The 15,420-nt window shown below is 39.4% G+C and overlaps 2 protein-coding genes across 4 annotated transcripts in view; both read left to right on the top strand.

Moving 5' to 3' along the window:
• Positions 1-9,606, top strand: part of SPICE1 (spindle and centriole associated protein 1) — a 62,081-nt gene extending 52,475 nt beyond the window's left edge. Inside the window, exons 14-18 of one of the 2 annotated variants that reach the window (XM_022551983.2) lie at positions 964-1,445; positions 3,540-3,723; positions 6,131-6,233; positions 7,083-7,170; positions 9,116-9,606. In XM_022551983.2, coding sequence (XP_022407691.1) covers positions 964-1,445; positions 3,540-3,723; positions 6,131-6,233; positions 7,083-7,170; positions 9,116-9,169 — 911 coding nt within the window. In that variant the 3' untranslated portion in view covers positions 9,170-9,606. Of the gene's footprint in view, positions 1-963; positions 1,446-3,539; positions 3,724-5,866; positions 6,054-6,130; positions 6,234-7,082; positions 7,171-9,115 lie in introns of those variants that run through there. The other variant, XM_089910542.1, reaches the window with a different exon arrangement.
• Positions 7,084-15,420, top strand: part of CFAP44 (cilia and flagella associated protein 44) — a 169,773-nt gene continuing 161,436 nt past the window's right edge. For both annotated transcript variants that reach the window (XM_089910540.1, XM_022551158.2), the window contains exon 1: positions 7,084-7,170. The gene's annotated coding sequence lies outside the window, so the exon portion shown is untranslated. The remainder of the gene's footprint in view (positions 7,171-15,420) is intronic.

Genomic DNA, 15,420 nt, shown 5'->3' with positions numbered 1-15,420 from the left:
ATATAGGCACCTTAAACTTAGCATGTTCGAAACAATTCTTAATAATCCTCCCTCCACCAAATCTGTTCTCCTTGTCTTCTCCATGTCAGTAAATGGCATCACCATCCATTCCTTGTGCATGCCATCTTGCTCTGTGCGTTTCCCTCACTCCCTACTTTCAGTTCATCACTCTCAGTTCTATTGCCAAAATATTTCTCAAATGTATCTACTTCTCCATCTTTATAGCAAACATACCTTAGTCAAAGCTACCATCATCTTTCTTCTTGACTACTACAGTTGCTTATTGGTCTCCCTACTTCTATTCCTGGACCTTCCAATTATCGACAGAATTTAAGAAATGTAAATTATGTAAATTGAGTTATTCCCAAACCTCCAGGTTTCATTGCTCTTGGATTAAATTATAAAATTTCTAACATGGCTTTTAAAAGCTCTGCAAGAAATGGCCCTGTATGCCTGTCTGGTTTCGTATACTCCCAGTTCTGCCTTGTTGCTATGCTACAGCCAGACTGGCCTCCTTTCTTTGCTGTTTCCTATTTTGGGGCCTTCACATATGTTGTCCTCTCTGACTGTAATGTTGTTTGCTCTACTTTCTGTCACATATGTAATCATTTAAAAACTTTACTTCTTCAGAGATGCTTCCCCTGCCCATCCTCAGTTTACATTATATATCTATACTCCCCCCAAGATTCCCAGGTATGAGTTAATATATGTGTTAAAATGTGAACTTGGTAGATGGCTTTTCACAAGGATGCCGATAAAGCTCTAAGGAATATAAAAGACTCTGTACTTCATTGTTAGCGCTGGTATTGCTGGTAAGTTCTCTGCTAAAATAAATGAGGCATTCAGAAACCAAATCCTTCTATTGAAATATTTCTCTAACTACTAAGGAGGGCTAATGAGATGATTATAGTGCCAAGTGTGGTTAAGTGGTACATGTTTCTTATGCTTTAATTTTATCTACAGTATTGAGGAGGACTGTTCAAACTCGTCCTGCCCCACGAATTCCTCCAACCGTGGAAATAATTGAGAAGGAACAAAATTGGGAAAAGAAGACTGGCACAGACATTCAGAATTCAAGTGAAGAGAGTCATCTCTTTACTCAGAGGTGGAGGGCCTCTCACATGGGAGAAGATTTGCAGAACAAAACCCAGCCTCCTTTTGTTAACCCCTCACAGCCCCTCTGCAATTCCCGTTCAAGCACTCAGCAATCAAGAAACCCCGCACTCTCAGAAGAACCCCCAGTATTGGGAGATGGGCAACAGCTTAGAACAAATGAGACGTTAATACAAAGAAAGGACATCATGGCACGAATTGCTGAGTTGACACTGCAGAATTCAGCTATCAAGGCACATCTGAATAATATTATTGGGCCAGGGGGAGAGCAAGGGGATGGACTTCGGGAGTTTAACAAACAGGAGACGAGTCATGCCAGCAACATGACCTCTGTGAGTACCCGTTAAGGATTGCCTACAGACATATTGGTATTTAAGTATATTGCTGGAGCATCCAGAAGTGACCCTGGTACTTGAAGCTGGTACTAGATGGCTTATGCTGTGTCAGGTCCTCATCACAAAATAAGTAGAGGTTATTTATCAGTTTATGTCACACATGCATTAAAAGAGTACAACATAAAATTTAAAATGGGGAAATGAATGAGGAAAATAGGACAAAAGTAAAACAGGTAGGAAAGCTAAAATTAAGCTAGGAATGAAGTTTTAAATATAATATATAGAATAAATATGTCTTGAAAGTTTACCACATAACTGTGTTTTAATTGAAATCATTTTTACTCTTAAAGGGGCTCATAAAAGAGAATTATGTGTAGTTGGCCCTCAGCTCGTGAGTAGTTAATTTTTTAGGACACAGAATGCATTTTCCCTTAGAAATGATGTTTTAAAGAATATTAAAGTCAGTCTTTAATGTACATACTAATCATCTGGGAATCTTGCTAAAATGCAGACTCTGATTGAGTAGGTCTGAGGTAGAACCTGTGCGTTTCTAATAAGTTCCCAGGTGATGTTGGTCCAAGGATTACACTTTGAGGAGCAAAAGTCTGCATGTTGTAGTGCTGGAATTTTGTAAGTTACGTAACTGAGGGCTGACCTGGCAACGTGAACCTTCATTTCCTTGTTTGTGGGGAGCAAAGGGATTCTAAGTTCCAGCTGTGGAGTGTTGATAACACACGCCCTCATGCAGATCCCAGTGACGGGAGAGTCCTCCTTTTACCCTGTCATGAGCCAATGTGGCGCCTCTCAGAGTTCTGATGGGAGGCGGGGCCGTGGGAAGGAGCTGGCCAGCTTCATGGATTAGGGGTTCCAGAGTGATCGCTTCCATAGGGGCTTAACCAACTGTGGACTGAGGGCTTCCATGAGGAAGGTTAGGAGAGGGTGGGGGTAAGGGCCATCTCTGTCAGCACTGGCTCATGGGCAATAAGGGCAATACAGGTATCGAGTGACAGAAATAGCAGTCAGAAGGGACTGGCAGAAGAAGCCGAGACAGAGATTAGGAGTGATCGTTTCAATTGTATGTAAGTACAAGCTGCCTCAGTTTTAGTCAACAGAGACGTTTCTGTGTATGCAGAGTTTTGAAGATTATTTGAAACATGTTTTTTAAACATGGTTTTAAAAAGCCCACAGAATTAAAGATGGAGCTTGCCCCCTTTTCCGATTAGTATAACAGTTGGGCTAGAGAGGACAATCCAGTACTATTGCCCTCACCACCCTTTTCATTATAATCAGAATTACAAAATGATTTTTAATTCATGCTGTTTTGCTTATCTCTTTTTTAACTAACGGGCATAAGCTACAAATTAGTGACTTCTAGTAGGAATTGTTTTTCCCCAAAGGGACATATTTACTAAATGAAATACTTAAGAGTGACATTCCTTTCAGGAATTTTCAAATCAAACTTAACATTATATTCCTTGGGTGGCTCCTTTTTACTCTACCTCTCATATTCCTTTCCAGTCACCAGCTTTCTCGAATCAGGTATATTAGGCCAAAAGTGGCCTGGGTAGGGTGACACATGGTCAGAAGGAGTGATAAGATTCCTAGAAATCTTTGCCAAATAGCTCATAGTGCGTGTATGAAGATTATAATTATAGAAGCATCTATTTCAACTATCGCAGGTCCTCTTTTGTATATTGTGATTCAAACTCCAGACCTGTCTTTAATAGGGATGTTAGAAGTCAATCACTTGGAGTAGTATCTTTCCTCGTGTGATCTTTGTGCAGCTCAACAAACGCCAAGAGATGCAGGAAGGCTTTGTTTTGTCCCACAGACACTCTCCATGGACAGAGGGACTAGAGGGCTTATGTGGCACTGATATTAGAAGGATTAGTATCCCTTTACTTTAGCCTTTATTTTTCAATTAAGAGATTTGTAAATTCTATTACTATTTGCCCAGTATTCAAGTTCACATGTAGCAAAGGCTATGAATACTAATTTGCTGGCTCTTAGTGGAAGAGTTCGTTTTTACAGAAGGTCATAATTGTTTGTATTATTTTTAATATGGAGTCTGTGTCCTTTTTTTTTTTTAAGTCTCTTCCAGCAGTACAACCTCTAACACCAAGTAGCATGGAGGAACGGATTGCAGAATTGAATCGACAGAGTATGGAGGCTCGTGGAAAACTCTTGCAATTAATAGAGCAGCAGAAACTTGTTGGTTTGAATCCTTCCTCTCCACCGGTATCACCTATTCGGTCACCTCTCGGAGCATGGACTGGTTAGTCACAAATTCATGATTTAAAAGCCTAGACACGTGAAAATTTTCATTTTCTTGATTTTGCAAGTATATATTTAGCTAAAAGAAATCTCAGAGCGCATATATTTCAGTGTCTTCAATTTTATGTAGAAAGAAACAGACCTAAGTGACAGAAATGGGACTAGAAGGCCGGTCTCTCTAGCTTCTAGAAAGCTATCCCGTGGTGCCTGCAGGTAGTCTGTGGTGTCTGAGTTCCTAAGTTGCCCTACATGTAAATGGGATCTAGTTCTGTATATGATTCGTTCACGGCGTATGCTGCAGCTATTTATAAACATAAGCGTCAAAATAATTTAGAATTTCATCAGCAACAAATTACAAGTTATTATTCTGTTAAAACCATTAAAACATTTTCACTTGTAAGTTAAACTTCCCATTTAATTGTTACGTTTAGGAATGTGGAAAGCTACAGGTGATTCTAAACAATAGAAAGTAACTGAAAAATTAGTTGTCATAGCGATCACATTCCAAAAGGTACTGATGAAAGGAAGTAGACCTCAAGTTGCTCTTTCGCCAAAAATTGAATTATTAAGACCCTCAAGGGGTAGAGCTGCATGAAGGTTCTAGAGAGACTAATTTGGGCCCGGTGTAAGAGAAGGTTCTAATTGTCAGGAATAGACAAAGCTCTGTATCAGTAAGTGGTGTGCCCCCTGAGATGTTCAAGCATTGTTTTAGAGAGATTCCTATGGCCTGTGGCTGGTTGAAGTAGGTTACCTATGAAGGATCTACCAATAAGACTCTTTCTCTCAGAAGTTATTTCCTTTTTGAATTATAGACCCAGAAAACAGAGTGATTTGAGGCACTTCCCTGGTGGTCCAGTGGTTAAGACTCCATGTTCCCAATGCCGGGGGCCCGGGTTCGATCTCTGGTCAGGGAACTAGATTCCTCACGTATTCCGCAACTAGAAATCACGAGTGCCGCAACTAAGACCTGGTGCAGCCAACTAAATAAATAAATAAATATTTAAAAAAAAGAAAACAGGAAAACAGAGTGTTCTGGAAGTTACTGGAAAGTGATAGATAACGCATTTCCCTAAGGTCCTTCCTCTTTGTTTATTCTAGGCTCCTTCACATTACAGCTTTATCTACCGTTCGTCATAGTCAGAAAGTCTAGAGGCAACTTGTGACTAGAATAAATAAGTGAAATCACTCAATATATGTGAATACCAACGATGTGCCACCATGTTCTGGGCACTGGGGATACTGCATCGAACAGGACAAGCCCCTGCCCAGCTTGACTACTCCGGGATTCAAGCTGGGGAGCAGGCAGTACAAATGAGCAAATAAATACATGAGACAATGTCAGTTAGTGCTAAGTGCAATGAAGAAAAAATAAAGCAGATCACTCGTAAGAATAATTTTGTGATAAAATGAGACATCTATTTCAGTAGTTCTTTGAGGTTAATACTTTCATTTCTGTTGGCTCATTTAGTTTTCAACATACCTTCAGAGTAGACAAAGCTGATACAACTATTTGATAAATAAGTAAACCGAGGCACAAAGAGGTTGAGTGATTTGTCTGAAATTCTAAAGTAAACTGGTAGATTTGCAACCATGTTCTTTCCGTTCTAGTGCTTATTTGTCTAAGGTATTCTTTTCTTAAGTAAAATTATTGGTTTCACAGGAACCTCTGTGGGCTATAATGATAAAGATAAAAATAAATCATATGTCATGCAGAACCTCTTTTGTTTTCTAGGGCAACCAAGGAATATGTTATAAAATTGAATAGAGCTTCATTACCCCTTAAAGTCCAGAAATTACTGGTTTTAAGCATGATTCTTAGGAGCACTGCCTGAGCCTTTCATTAGTACATACTTAGTAAATATTTGTTGACTGATTATCTACTTCTGAAATATTGAAAATGTACATAATTATACTTGCCTTTGGCCATACGAGCTCTTCAGCCAACTTTCCCCTCCAAATTTAATGTCTTCAGTAACAGTAATAATGTAATAGATTTAGAAGATTTAAAGTTTTACTGCATAACTCCAGAAATTTTCTTTCTTTTTCATTTTTTTTTTTTTTTTTGGAAAGCTTTAGATAAGTCGCTCTCACCAAGATCTCCTATTCTTTAGGGCTAGCTCTTAATTTCTGTTTTTCACTTGCAGATCTGACATGATACCACTTGTCTGAAGCTTCTGGCTCTCTAGGAACTGGCATGCTCCTGAATTGACACTAAGAACTAAAGTTTCTTGTCCCACAGTTCGTTTTTTAAAAAATCCTTGAAGTGTATTTGTGGTCCATGATGATAAAAATATAGAAAGAACCCTCAAATTTATAATGTATAATTTGCAGTAAGACAGAAATCAAGTTAAATTTTAATTTTCATTTTATTGAAAGGTAATAAACTAATGCTTATTTTTATATTATAGAAGGAGGAAAGAGGACGATTGAGGTATCTATTCCAGTAGCGGAAGCCCCAGAAAGCTCAAAATGCAGTACTGTCTCTCCTACCAGTGGGCTAAATTCAAGAAGGTAGGGTTAAAATCAAGAACGTGGTTTGTGTTTTATTCCCTTTGTGAAAAAAGGTAGTGCATAATATCTGACTTAGTTTCAGACAGATTCACTCATGTAGAGAAAATCAAGTAATTGGGGAGGAGAATTTTGGACGAAAAAAGAAGAAGAGTGAGGAACAAGCCTTAATTAAGTAGAAAAGCATTGGGTTGGCTATTGAAGACAAAAATAGGATAATAGCACATATATAGAGCGTATGTAATAGCACATATGTTGAGCACATATGTAGAGCACGTATGTAGAGCGTAGAGCACATATGTAGAGCGTATAGGGTTACAAAATTAGGACATAATATATGACAGGGTAAATTGACCAATAGTATTTTCCTCCTTTACAGTAAGTGAAACCAAAGCTCATAGAGCTAATTGGGCAATTTGCCTCGATGGGTCACGTGGTTGGTAAATGGTGACACCAAGGATGTACCTGGCCCTCTGTGTCCACTCTACATGCTAGTACTGCACTGCTCCACATCTCATTACTCTTCCACGACCTTGACCTTCTTCCCCACCCCTGCACATCCACTCTTCCTCTTTTAATGTTAAAAACTTATCTGTATGGACCTCTAATGGTCTCTGTACATTCCATTCAGTCTTTCTGTAAACCTAAACATACTCTAAAAAAGAAAATCTATTAATTAAAAAAAAAAGACTTAGGTTGGTGAAAATATGTTGCAAATAATTTACTTCATTTGGACTTAAGTCAGCCATTCCTTTCAAGCTCTTCTCAGTATTGAGAATTGTGTCTTATATAATTTTTAAAGGTGAATAATAATAGATTACTCTCTCACTCTCTTTTATTTCTCATAAATAGATCTCCAGGGGCTACTAGTAATTCTTGTTCTCCATTAAATGCCACCTCAGGAAGTGGGCACTTGACACCTCTTAATCCAAGAGCAGAGGTATGTGATAAAATGTAATTGTGAAATGTGTCTAGAGGTTGGGAGGGCAAAGGTGGGAGGTGGCTGATTTAGTAGTTTCCATGCTTAATATTCCTGTTATCTTAAAGATAATATAAAATTCTCAGAAGAAAAGAAATACTAATTCACCTTCATTAGGAAAAACAAATAAGCATACACTTCTTTTGTTTTTTAGGGTAACTAAGGAATAAGGTAAAATTCAATAAGATTTCAACAAAGATCGGACATTATTGTTTCAGGCAGAGCATTCCAAATAGTGTGGCAAGACACGCAGGGGTGCCTTGAATGGGTTGTGGGCTTACTGAGATACTGGTTTCCTCAGTCTTTGCTGTGGCTGTGTAGGGCTTGGGATAGCCAGAGCGCTGGGGCCAGTCACTTTCCTTGTCACTCTGCCCCAGTGTGCTGTATCTGAGTGTGCCACAGAGAGGTTATGTGCCACACGTAGAGAGGTTATGGCACAAAGGGTAAATAAATGTCTTACATATTTTTTATGTGTTCTGATTTGCTATAGGAATGTACAGAAACTAAGCATCTTACAGTATATCCAAAATTTTTGCAAAAGGCGTTTTTCTGTGCTGGTAATACAGCAAAATATAGTTCCTTTGATTAGTCATAGCAAATTGTGAGGGTGTCTTTATTTTTTATTTTTTTAACATCTTTATTGGGGTATAATTGCTTTACAATGGTGTGTTAGTTTCTGCTTTATAACAAAGTGAATCAGTTATACATATACATATGTTCCCATATCTCTTACCTCTTGCGTCTCCCTCCCTCCCACCCTCCCTATCCCACCCCTCCAGGCGGTCACAAAGCACTGAGCCGATATCCCTGTGCCATGCGGCTGCTTCCCACTAGCTATCTACCTTACGTTTGTTAGTGTATATATGTCCATGCCGCTCTCTCGCCCTGTCACAGCTCACCCTTCCCCCTCCCCATATCCTCAAGTCCGTTCTCCAGTAGGTCTGCGTCTTTATTCCTGTCTTACCCCTAGGTTCTTCATGACATTTTTTTTTTCTTAAATTCCATATATATGTGTTAGCATATGGTATTTGTCTTTCTCTTTCTGACTTACTTCACTCTGTATGACAGACTCTAGATCTATCCACCTCATTACAAATAGCTCAATTTCGTTTCTTTTTAAGGCTGAGTAATATTCCATTGTATACATGTGCCACATCTTCTTTATCCATTCATCCGATGATGGGCACTTAGGTTGTTTCCATCTCCGGGCTATTGTAAATAGAGCTGCAATGAACATTTTGGTACATGACTCTTTTTGAATTTTGGTTTTCTCAGGGTATATGCCCAGTAGTGGGATTGGTGAGGGTGTCTTTAAAATCATAAACATTACATTTGCAAACGTGAGCTAACAACTGTTTGATGGGGTGGAGGGGGGAATCTTCCTTGCTATTCTTACTACTAGCTTCAGTAATTAGACCAAATAGTGAATGCCTCAATAAACATTGAGTATTTATAGTCCAAATTAATCGGTAAGCTCAGAATATTCCAATTGCCCAGCACTGGAAGATTTGTCCTTTGTTGTTTCTTATATTCTTAAAAAGCTTTAACGTAAACTATTTTATATAATTTGCCCTTAATTTCTGGAATTTAGTAACAGATTTAATTTACCAAGGTCAAATAACTTTTTTTGTTATTTTTAAAAGTTGTACTTTGGTTTGTATAAAATACTGGATTGATTCTTTTAAAAAAAATTAGGCCTGCCAAATCAGTAAGGGGATCTGTTGACCAGGGAATATTTGGGAGTGTCTCTGATAGAGAATAAAAATTGCTAGTAGCAATAATTTTTAGTACCATTCAGTGGTGTAAGATAACTGGTTCTAGGTACTTGGTATAAATAATTGTAAATCTTGAGTGGTTTCATGCTCCTGATTACTTTCTAAAGCCTTTCTGCATCTTTGTTCAACAGATTGAGAAACAAAATGAAGAAGGCTGGTTTGCTCTTGCTACCCACGTGTCATAAGTGAGGTCGAGTTGTAGAGTTTGTTCTCAGTAATATATTCTTGAGCTTCCACTCCCCTTTCCCTGCTCCTGCTTTTAAGTTTTTATGTTCTTCTTTCAGATACAACTTACAAAGATCTCGTGACTTAGTACTAATGGAACAAAGAAATAAAGCAATTATTTTAATTTTTAACCTTTTCAAATAGATTTCCAACAAACAAACAACCTATAACCTCTTGTGAATAAAATTTTGACTAGAGGGAAATTAAAGTTTTATATTCTAATAAATTCAAGGATTTTTTTTAGTAATATATTTTTATCTTTATCATCTTTATTCAGATTTTGTTTTGGTCCAGTGTATCTCAAATGTTGATCTATTTTATTTTTATTTTATTTTTTTCTGAAGAACTAAGCTGTTTTTGCATATAACTTACAATAAAATGCCTCAGTGTGACTAAAGTCTGGCTTTCAGAAAAATTTACACCCCCTTTTGAGAGAAGTCACTGTAGTCCATCACTTTTTCCATCAAGGGAATGTATAGTTTTCAAAAGTAAGTGTGGGGGCTTCCCTGGTGGCGCAGTGGTTGGGAGTCCACCTGCTGATGCAGGGGGCGCGGGTTCGTGCCCCGGTCCGGGAGGATCCCGCGTGGCGCGGGGCGGCTGGGCCCGTGAGCCATGGCCGCTGGGCTGGCGCATCCGGAGCTTGTGCTCCGCGGCGGGAGGGGCCACAGCAGTGAGGGGCCCGCGTACCGCAAAAAAAAAAAAAAAAAAGTAAGTGTGGGAGTATTTGTTTATATTTGCTTAAGCAGGTAAGGGTGGTTATATATATTGTAAAATTCTTACATAGTCTTTACATGTGAAAATGTTATCAGTAATGGTAATGTATATCAAAAAAATAATGATTGAGCTTAAATATCTGAATGCAGTAACATTGATTTATTGGTTTATTTAATGTTTGAAACAGAATTGAGTACAAAACGTTGCTATCAATTTTCCCAGCCTTGAATCTACAATGCATTCAGGGTAGATTTTTCTTCAAGGCACCTGTTTGATCTCACATATTGGTTTCTGTTTTAAACTTGGTTTTTGAATGGTCTCTGCTCCGTGGCTCTATGATAGGAATTCTCAGCCTAAGTGAGGTGGGAGTGGCGAGGGGGAAGCACACTGTAACTCCTTGGGGAGCTCTCTCAGATAACACCTTCCCTCCTCCTGCAGTTGTAAGTCACTGTGGTAGGAAGTGTGCTATGCAGCTTTCATTTGGGCCTCTTCATTGTTGTAGGGGCAAAATAATTATTATCTTTTGGTATCACTGATTTTATTTATGTGAAGTCATCTGTATGCATTTGCATTATTGCAGATTCTTCCGTCTGTATCGCACTTTTTAAACCTTGGTGTTTAATAAATACTATCCCTGTATGGCATATAAACCCATTTTCGTGTTATTCCTTCTCTTACTGAAATGTCAAGTTATCTGCTTGCTTTGTGAATACGTTCTTTTGACGTGTATTTTCTTTAATATTCTCCAACTGGTCGGCTCTTTATTTTTTTCCTCTATATTCCTTTCAACCTCTAAGATGACTTGGCATGGCATTTTAAAAAGCTGCTCATGGTGATTTAATGTGCAGCCAGAGTTGAGAACCAATGCAAAAACTTTTACCACTAGCTCACTGGCAACCTTTGGGACTGATATTGAAGTATTCATCCTGTTAATGTTTGTTTTTGCTGATAAAATACAAAGGTAGATTGAAAAAACTCCAAGAATAATAGATACAGCGAAAGGAGCCTTTCTTTCTTAGGCCTTCTGGAGTAGTGCTTCTCAACTTCAGCTGTTATTAGAGTCATCTGGGGACCTTCTAAAATTCCCAGTGCCCAATTCTCACTCCAGACCAATTAAATAAGAAACCCTGGGGACGGGACACAAACATTAGTATTTTAAAAACCTCCTGAGATGATTCCAGTGAACAGCCAAGCTTGGGAAACATCATTATAAAAACATTTATTATCCCCAAGTCATAAATTAGTGCATATTTGTTTTTAATTAAGTTAAACTACCTTTATTAGCTTCTCTTTATCAGCTTTCAGAGCCAGCTGCATCGGTGGGCCTCAAAGCGTGAACACCAGCCAGCAGCATCATTATCACCTGGGGTACTTTTTAGATGTGAAAATTCTTGCGCCCTACCCCAGACCTATTGATCAGAAACTCTGGTGTCTTTTTTAATAAGCCTTTCATGTGATTCGGTGCATGCTCAAATTTGGGAACCATGGATCTATAGCACTGCAGACAGGTGAACGCTGCTGTATTTGACTGTGATGTACTACATTTGTATTTACTTTTAACGGTCCAAACTCAGCTTACTTGTGTTTCTTGGTTTTAGACGCAAGTTTTTTGCTAACATATGTCTTGTCCGATATGTCCCAGAAAGCTGCTGATCAGTTGCTAATAAACTTTAATAAAATTGACAGTTCTCCAAATTGCAGCTTGCGAGAGAAACTAGACTGATAGCTAAATCCATAGTTATGATACAATCACTCCTACACTGTATGGCAGAATCATTTGGATTAGCAGAATTTAATAATGGTCTAGTATGTGCTAAGTGCCAGGCACTGTTCTAGCCGCATGACTTCATGACACCTTCCTGAGGTAAGTACTGTTATCCTTATTTTGCAGATGAGGAAATTAGATCCGAGGAGGTAAGCACTCTCTCAAGGTCACGTAACCAGGGAGTGGTGGCGCTAGAATGGGAACATAGGCAGACTTTCTCCAGTGCCTATGCTGCGCTGCCCTCTTATGGTGTACAGAATATGGAGGCACCGTAATGGTAATAATAGCTGTCCTTTATTGAGCCGTTCCTGTGGCAGGCGCCGTGCTAAGCCGCAGTAGCCTGTTATTGCATTTAAATCTCACAGTCAACCTATGAGTTAGACGTGTTTAAATGCCACCCACCCCCCTTACAGATGAGGAAATTGAGCTCTAGAGGTCGAATAAGCTACCCAATGTCAGAGTGCTTATAAGAAGTAAAGCCAGGACTTGAAGCTCTTTTTAAAAACAATTATTGGACTTCTGCTAACTTAAAAGAAGTAACTAATATAGCATAGTGGCTACGGGTGCAAGTGTTGCCATCAGAAAGCTTGGATTCATATGTCATCTGTGTTCCTTGGGCTGTGTCCCTTGGGCAGATGAATCTCATTTTTCCCATTTGAAAGTCAGAGGTAATACCTTTCTTACAGGGTTGTGAGAATTAAGTGAGGTAAATAGGTGTAAATATGCTAAGAACAGCACCTGACTCACAAGCATTCAGTAATGACTGCCAGCTTTTTGGTGTAGAAATAAATACACTATTCCCTATGTACTTCTGGATTTTTAAAGACATTCTGTAGTGAATTTGTGTTTTTCTCAAATTAATAACTGGATCCAGTGCTTTAAAGATGTTTGGAGGTTGAAAGGAAACATGTTGAGCATATTATTTGAAAATAACGAACATACTGTTTAAAAGTAAGATTATCCTATGTTTTCTGACTTTTTGACACCCTGGATATACTATTTAATAATTAACAGCCGTGATAATGGTCTTGTTTTTTAATCCTCGAGAATACTTGACTAAAGAGAACATTTCAATATTACCAATAAATGCATGGTACAAAGTTTTTGGAAAATCGTTGTGTAACATTACAGAAATCAGTAAACACAAAATATAATACAGCCACTTTTTTCTTACCAACTTTATTGAGAAATAATTTATATACAACAAAATACATCCATACATCCATTTAAAGAGAACAATTCATGGACTTTGGCAGTTGTATATACAGACAGAACTATCACCACAATTAAGACCATTTCTATCATCTCCAGAAGATTCCTCCTGTGTCTTTGCAGTGCATCTCTCCCTTTACTCCAGCTCTAGGGAACCACTGATCTGCTTTTGGTCATCATAGATTTGTTTGCATTTTATATAAATGAAATCACACACACTGTAATATTTTGTGCCTGTCTACTTTCACTCATCCTGAGATTCATCCATGTTGTGTGTATCCGTTTCTTCCTTTTTACTTCTGAGTAGTATTCTGTTGTACAGATATTTATCCATTCACCTGTCAGTGACCATTTGGGTGGTTTCCATTATTTTGCTATTGTGAATATGGCTGCTATGAACATTCACGCATAAGGCTTTGTATGGATGGAAATTTTTTATTCTCTTGGGAAAATACCTGGGACATGGAATCGCTTGGTAAATGTTTAACTTTTAAAGAAATTGCCAAACGTTTTTCCAAAGTGGTCGTGCTACTTTACGTTTTCAACAGCATTATATGAGAGTTCCATTTGCTCCACATCCTTCCACATTTGGTGCTGGCAGTTTTAAAACTTTTACCCATCCCAGTAGATATGGAATGCGTGCATTGTGGTGTGCATCTCCCTGGGACCTACTGTTATGTATCTTTCCATGTGTTTATTGACTGCTCATACATCTGATGTGGTGAGGTATTCAAAGTCCTAGGTGGTTAGTTTTTTTGTTATTGAATTATAAGAGTCTTTACATATTCTGGATACAAAATTCTTTGTCATATTATTGCGAGGCTGTAGCCATTTAAAAACAATGTTTTGTAACCAGTAACATTAGTTAGGTACTTAAAAATAATTAATAATGATTGCTGGCTGTGCCACAGAGCATTTGGAGAGCAAACTGCTAAACCGAAAAAATCTGTCAAGCTAGGCCTATATTTTGTGCACCTGGAGTCCTGTGACCAAGGAGCCCACAACATAAAATACTTACTCTTAAAGTCAACAGAGATAACATAGCGTAAAATAAATAAATAAAACAAAAATCGCCCCGCGACGTATTTTTGCTGATGACGGCGTGTGATCAGGGCACCTTTGAGCCATTTTGTATTATTGGGCATATCCTCGAAAGTCATCAATGTATCATCCTTAGGATAATAATATAAACTAGACATAAAAATTAAACGGGGATAATAAGCTGGTAGAATGCCGGGCTTTCTGTTTGGCCTTGATCCTGAGTCATGGGCCACGAAATAGCCGGGCCAGAGGGCAAGCGAGGTCAAGGGTACCCCTGCCACCGCCTTGGCATTTCCCAGAAAGCGGCCTTAGGGCGGCGCCTGCGCCTCTCGGCCCGCCCCTCTCCGCCCACCCGGGAGGCGGGATGGCGTTGCCGTGGTAACCGCAGTAAACGGAGACCTGGGGCAGACGCCGTGACTGGGAACGCGCGGCGGAGGTCGGTGCCTTAGGTAAGTTTTGACCCCAGCAGCCTGGCAGTTCCCACAACCTCCCCCTCAAATCTGTTGGCGAGTCAGGAATCAGTCGACCCCATTTGGACTTCTCTTAGGCTGAACTAGGGTTCTCCGGGCTTTGCTGAGACACATTCCTTATTTCTATGGATCAGTTCGACAAACATTTGAATTGACAGCGTTCGCAGGCATGGGGCTACACACTTTAGATATAACGTGGACGCTGTTCCTGCCTGCAAGGAGCTCATGATCCAGCTGGGGAGGAGGACAGACGACGGCAGGAGTCCGAGTTGGACCGGGCTGAGCCAGGAACAGGGAGTCTGTGGGAAAGTGCCTGGGTTCTGGGGTCAACAAGCCACCCAGACCTGTTAAGTGTGACACTTGGCAAGTTGACCTTCTGCACTTTAGATTCCTCATCTAAGTAGGGAAGGTGGTAGTGCTTACTTCATGGGGTTCCTGTTGCAATTAAATAGGATAATGCAGGTCAAGTAAGTGTGTAGCACATGCAAGACACGGTAGGTGCACAATAAATCCTTGTTGCATACAAGTAGATATAGTAGCATACAAGTACTCAGCATGCCCGGCCAATTGTGAGTTGTCCAAGGTGGCTACTGACTAAAACTTTTGAGAAGGAGGAGGGGCTGAGGAGGATCCAGGAAAGGGAAAGGTGACAAGAGATGAATTACAGACCCTAAGATGAAGGACCTCTGTGCCACACCAAGGAATCTGAGTTCTTGTTCTGTGGCAATGAGGAGCCATTAAAGGTTTTAAACAAGAAGAGTGGCACATTAAAAGCTGTGTTTTAGGAATATAAGAGGCAGTGTACAAATGGACCAGAGAAGGGAGAGAATGAGGCTGTGGTAATGGTAGAGGTGAGACAGTATGAGGACCAGAACTAGGATGGGGACAGTGGGACTAGAAGGGAGAGGATGAATTCAAAAGGCTTAATAACTGGACACTGGGCAACAGGACTTGGAAGTCAATTGCATGAGTTGGGTGAGAGGGAAAGATTCAAATAGTAACTGCTCTG

This window comes from Delphinapterus leucas, chromosome 4 (genome assembly GCF_059928025.1).
Source record: "Delphinapterus leucas isolate spDelLeu-1000000601 "Yukka" chromosome 4, BTC_Dleu_Yukka2, whole genome shotgun sequence".
Lineage (NCBI taxonomy): Eukaryota > Metazoa > Chordata > Mammalia > Artiodactyla > Monodontidae > Delphinapterus > Delphinapterus leucas.
Note: the sequence above shows the minus strand (reverse complement) of the source record. Positions and strands in the feature narration are given on the sequence as shown.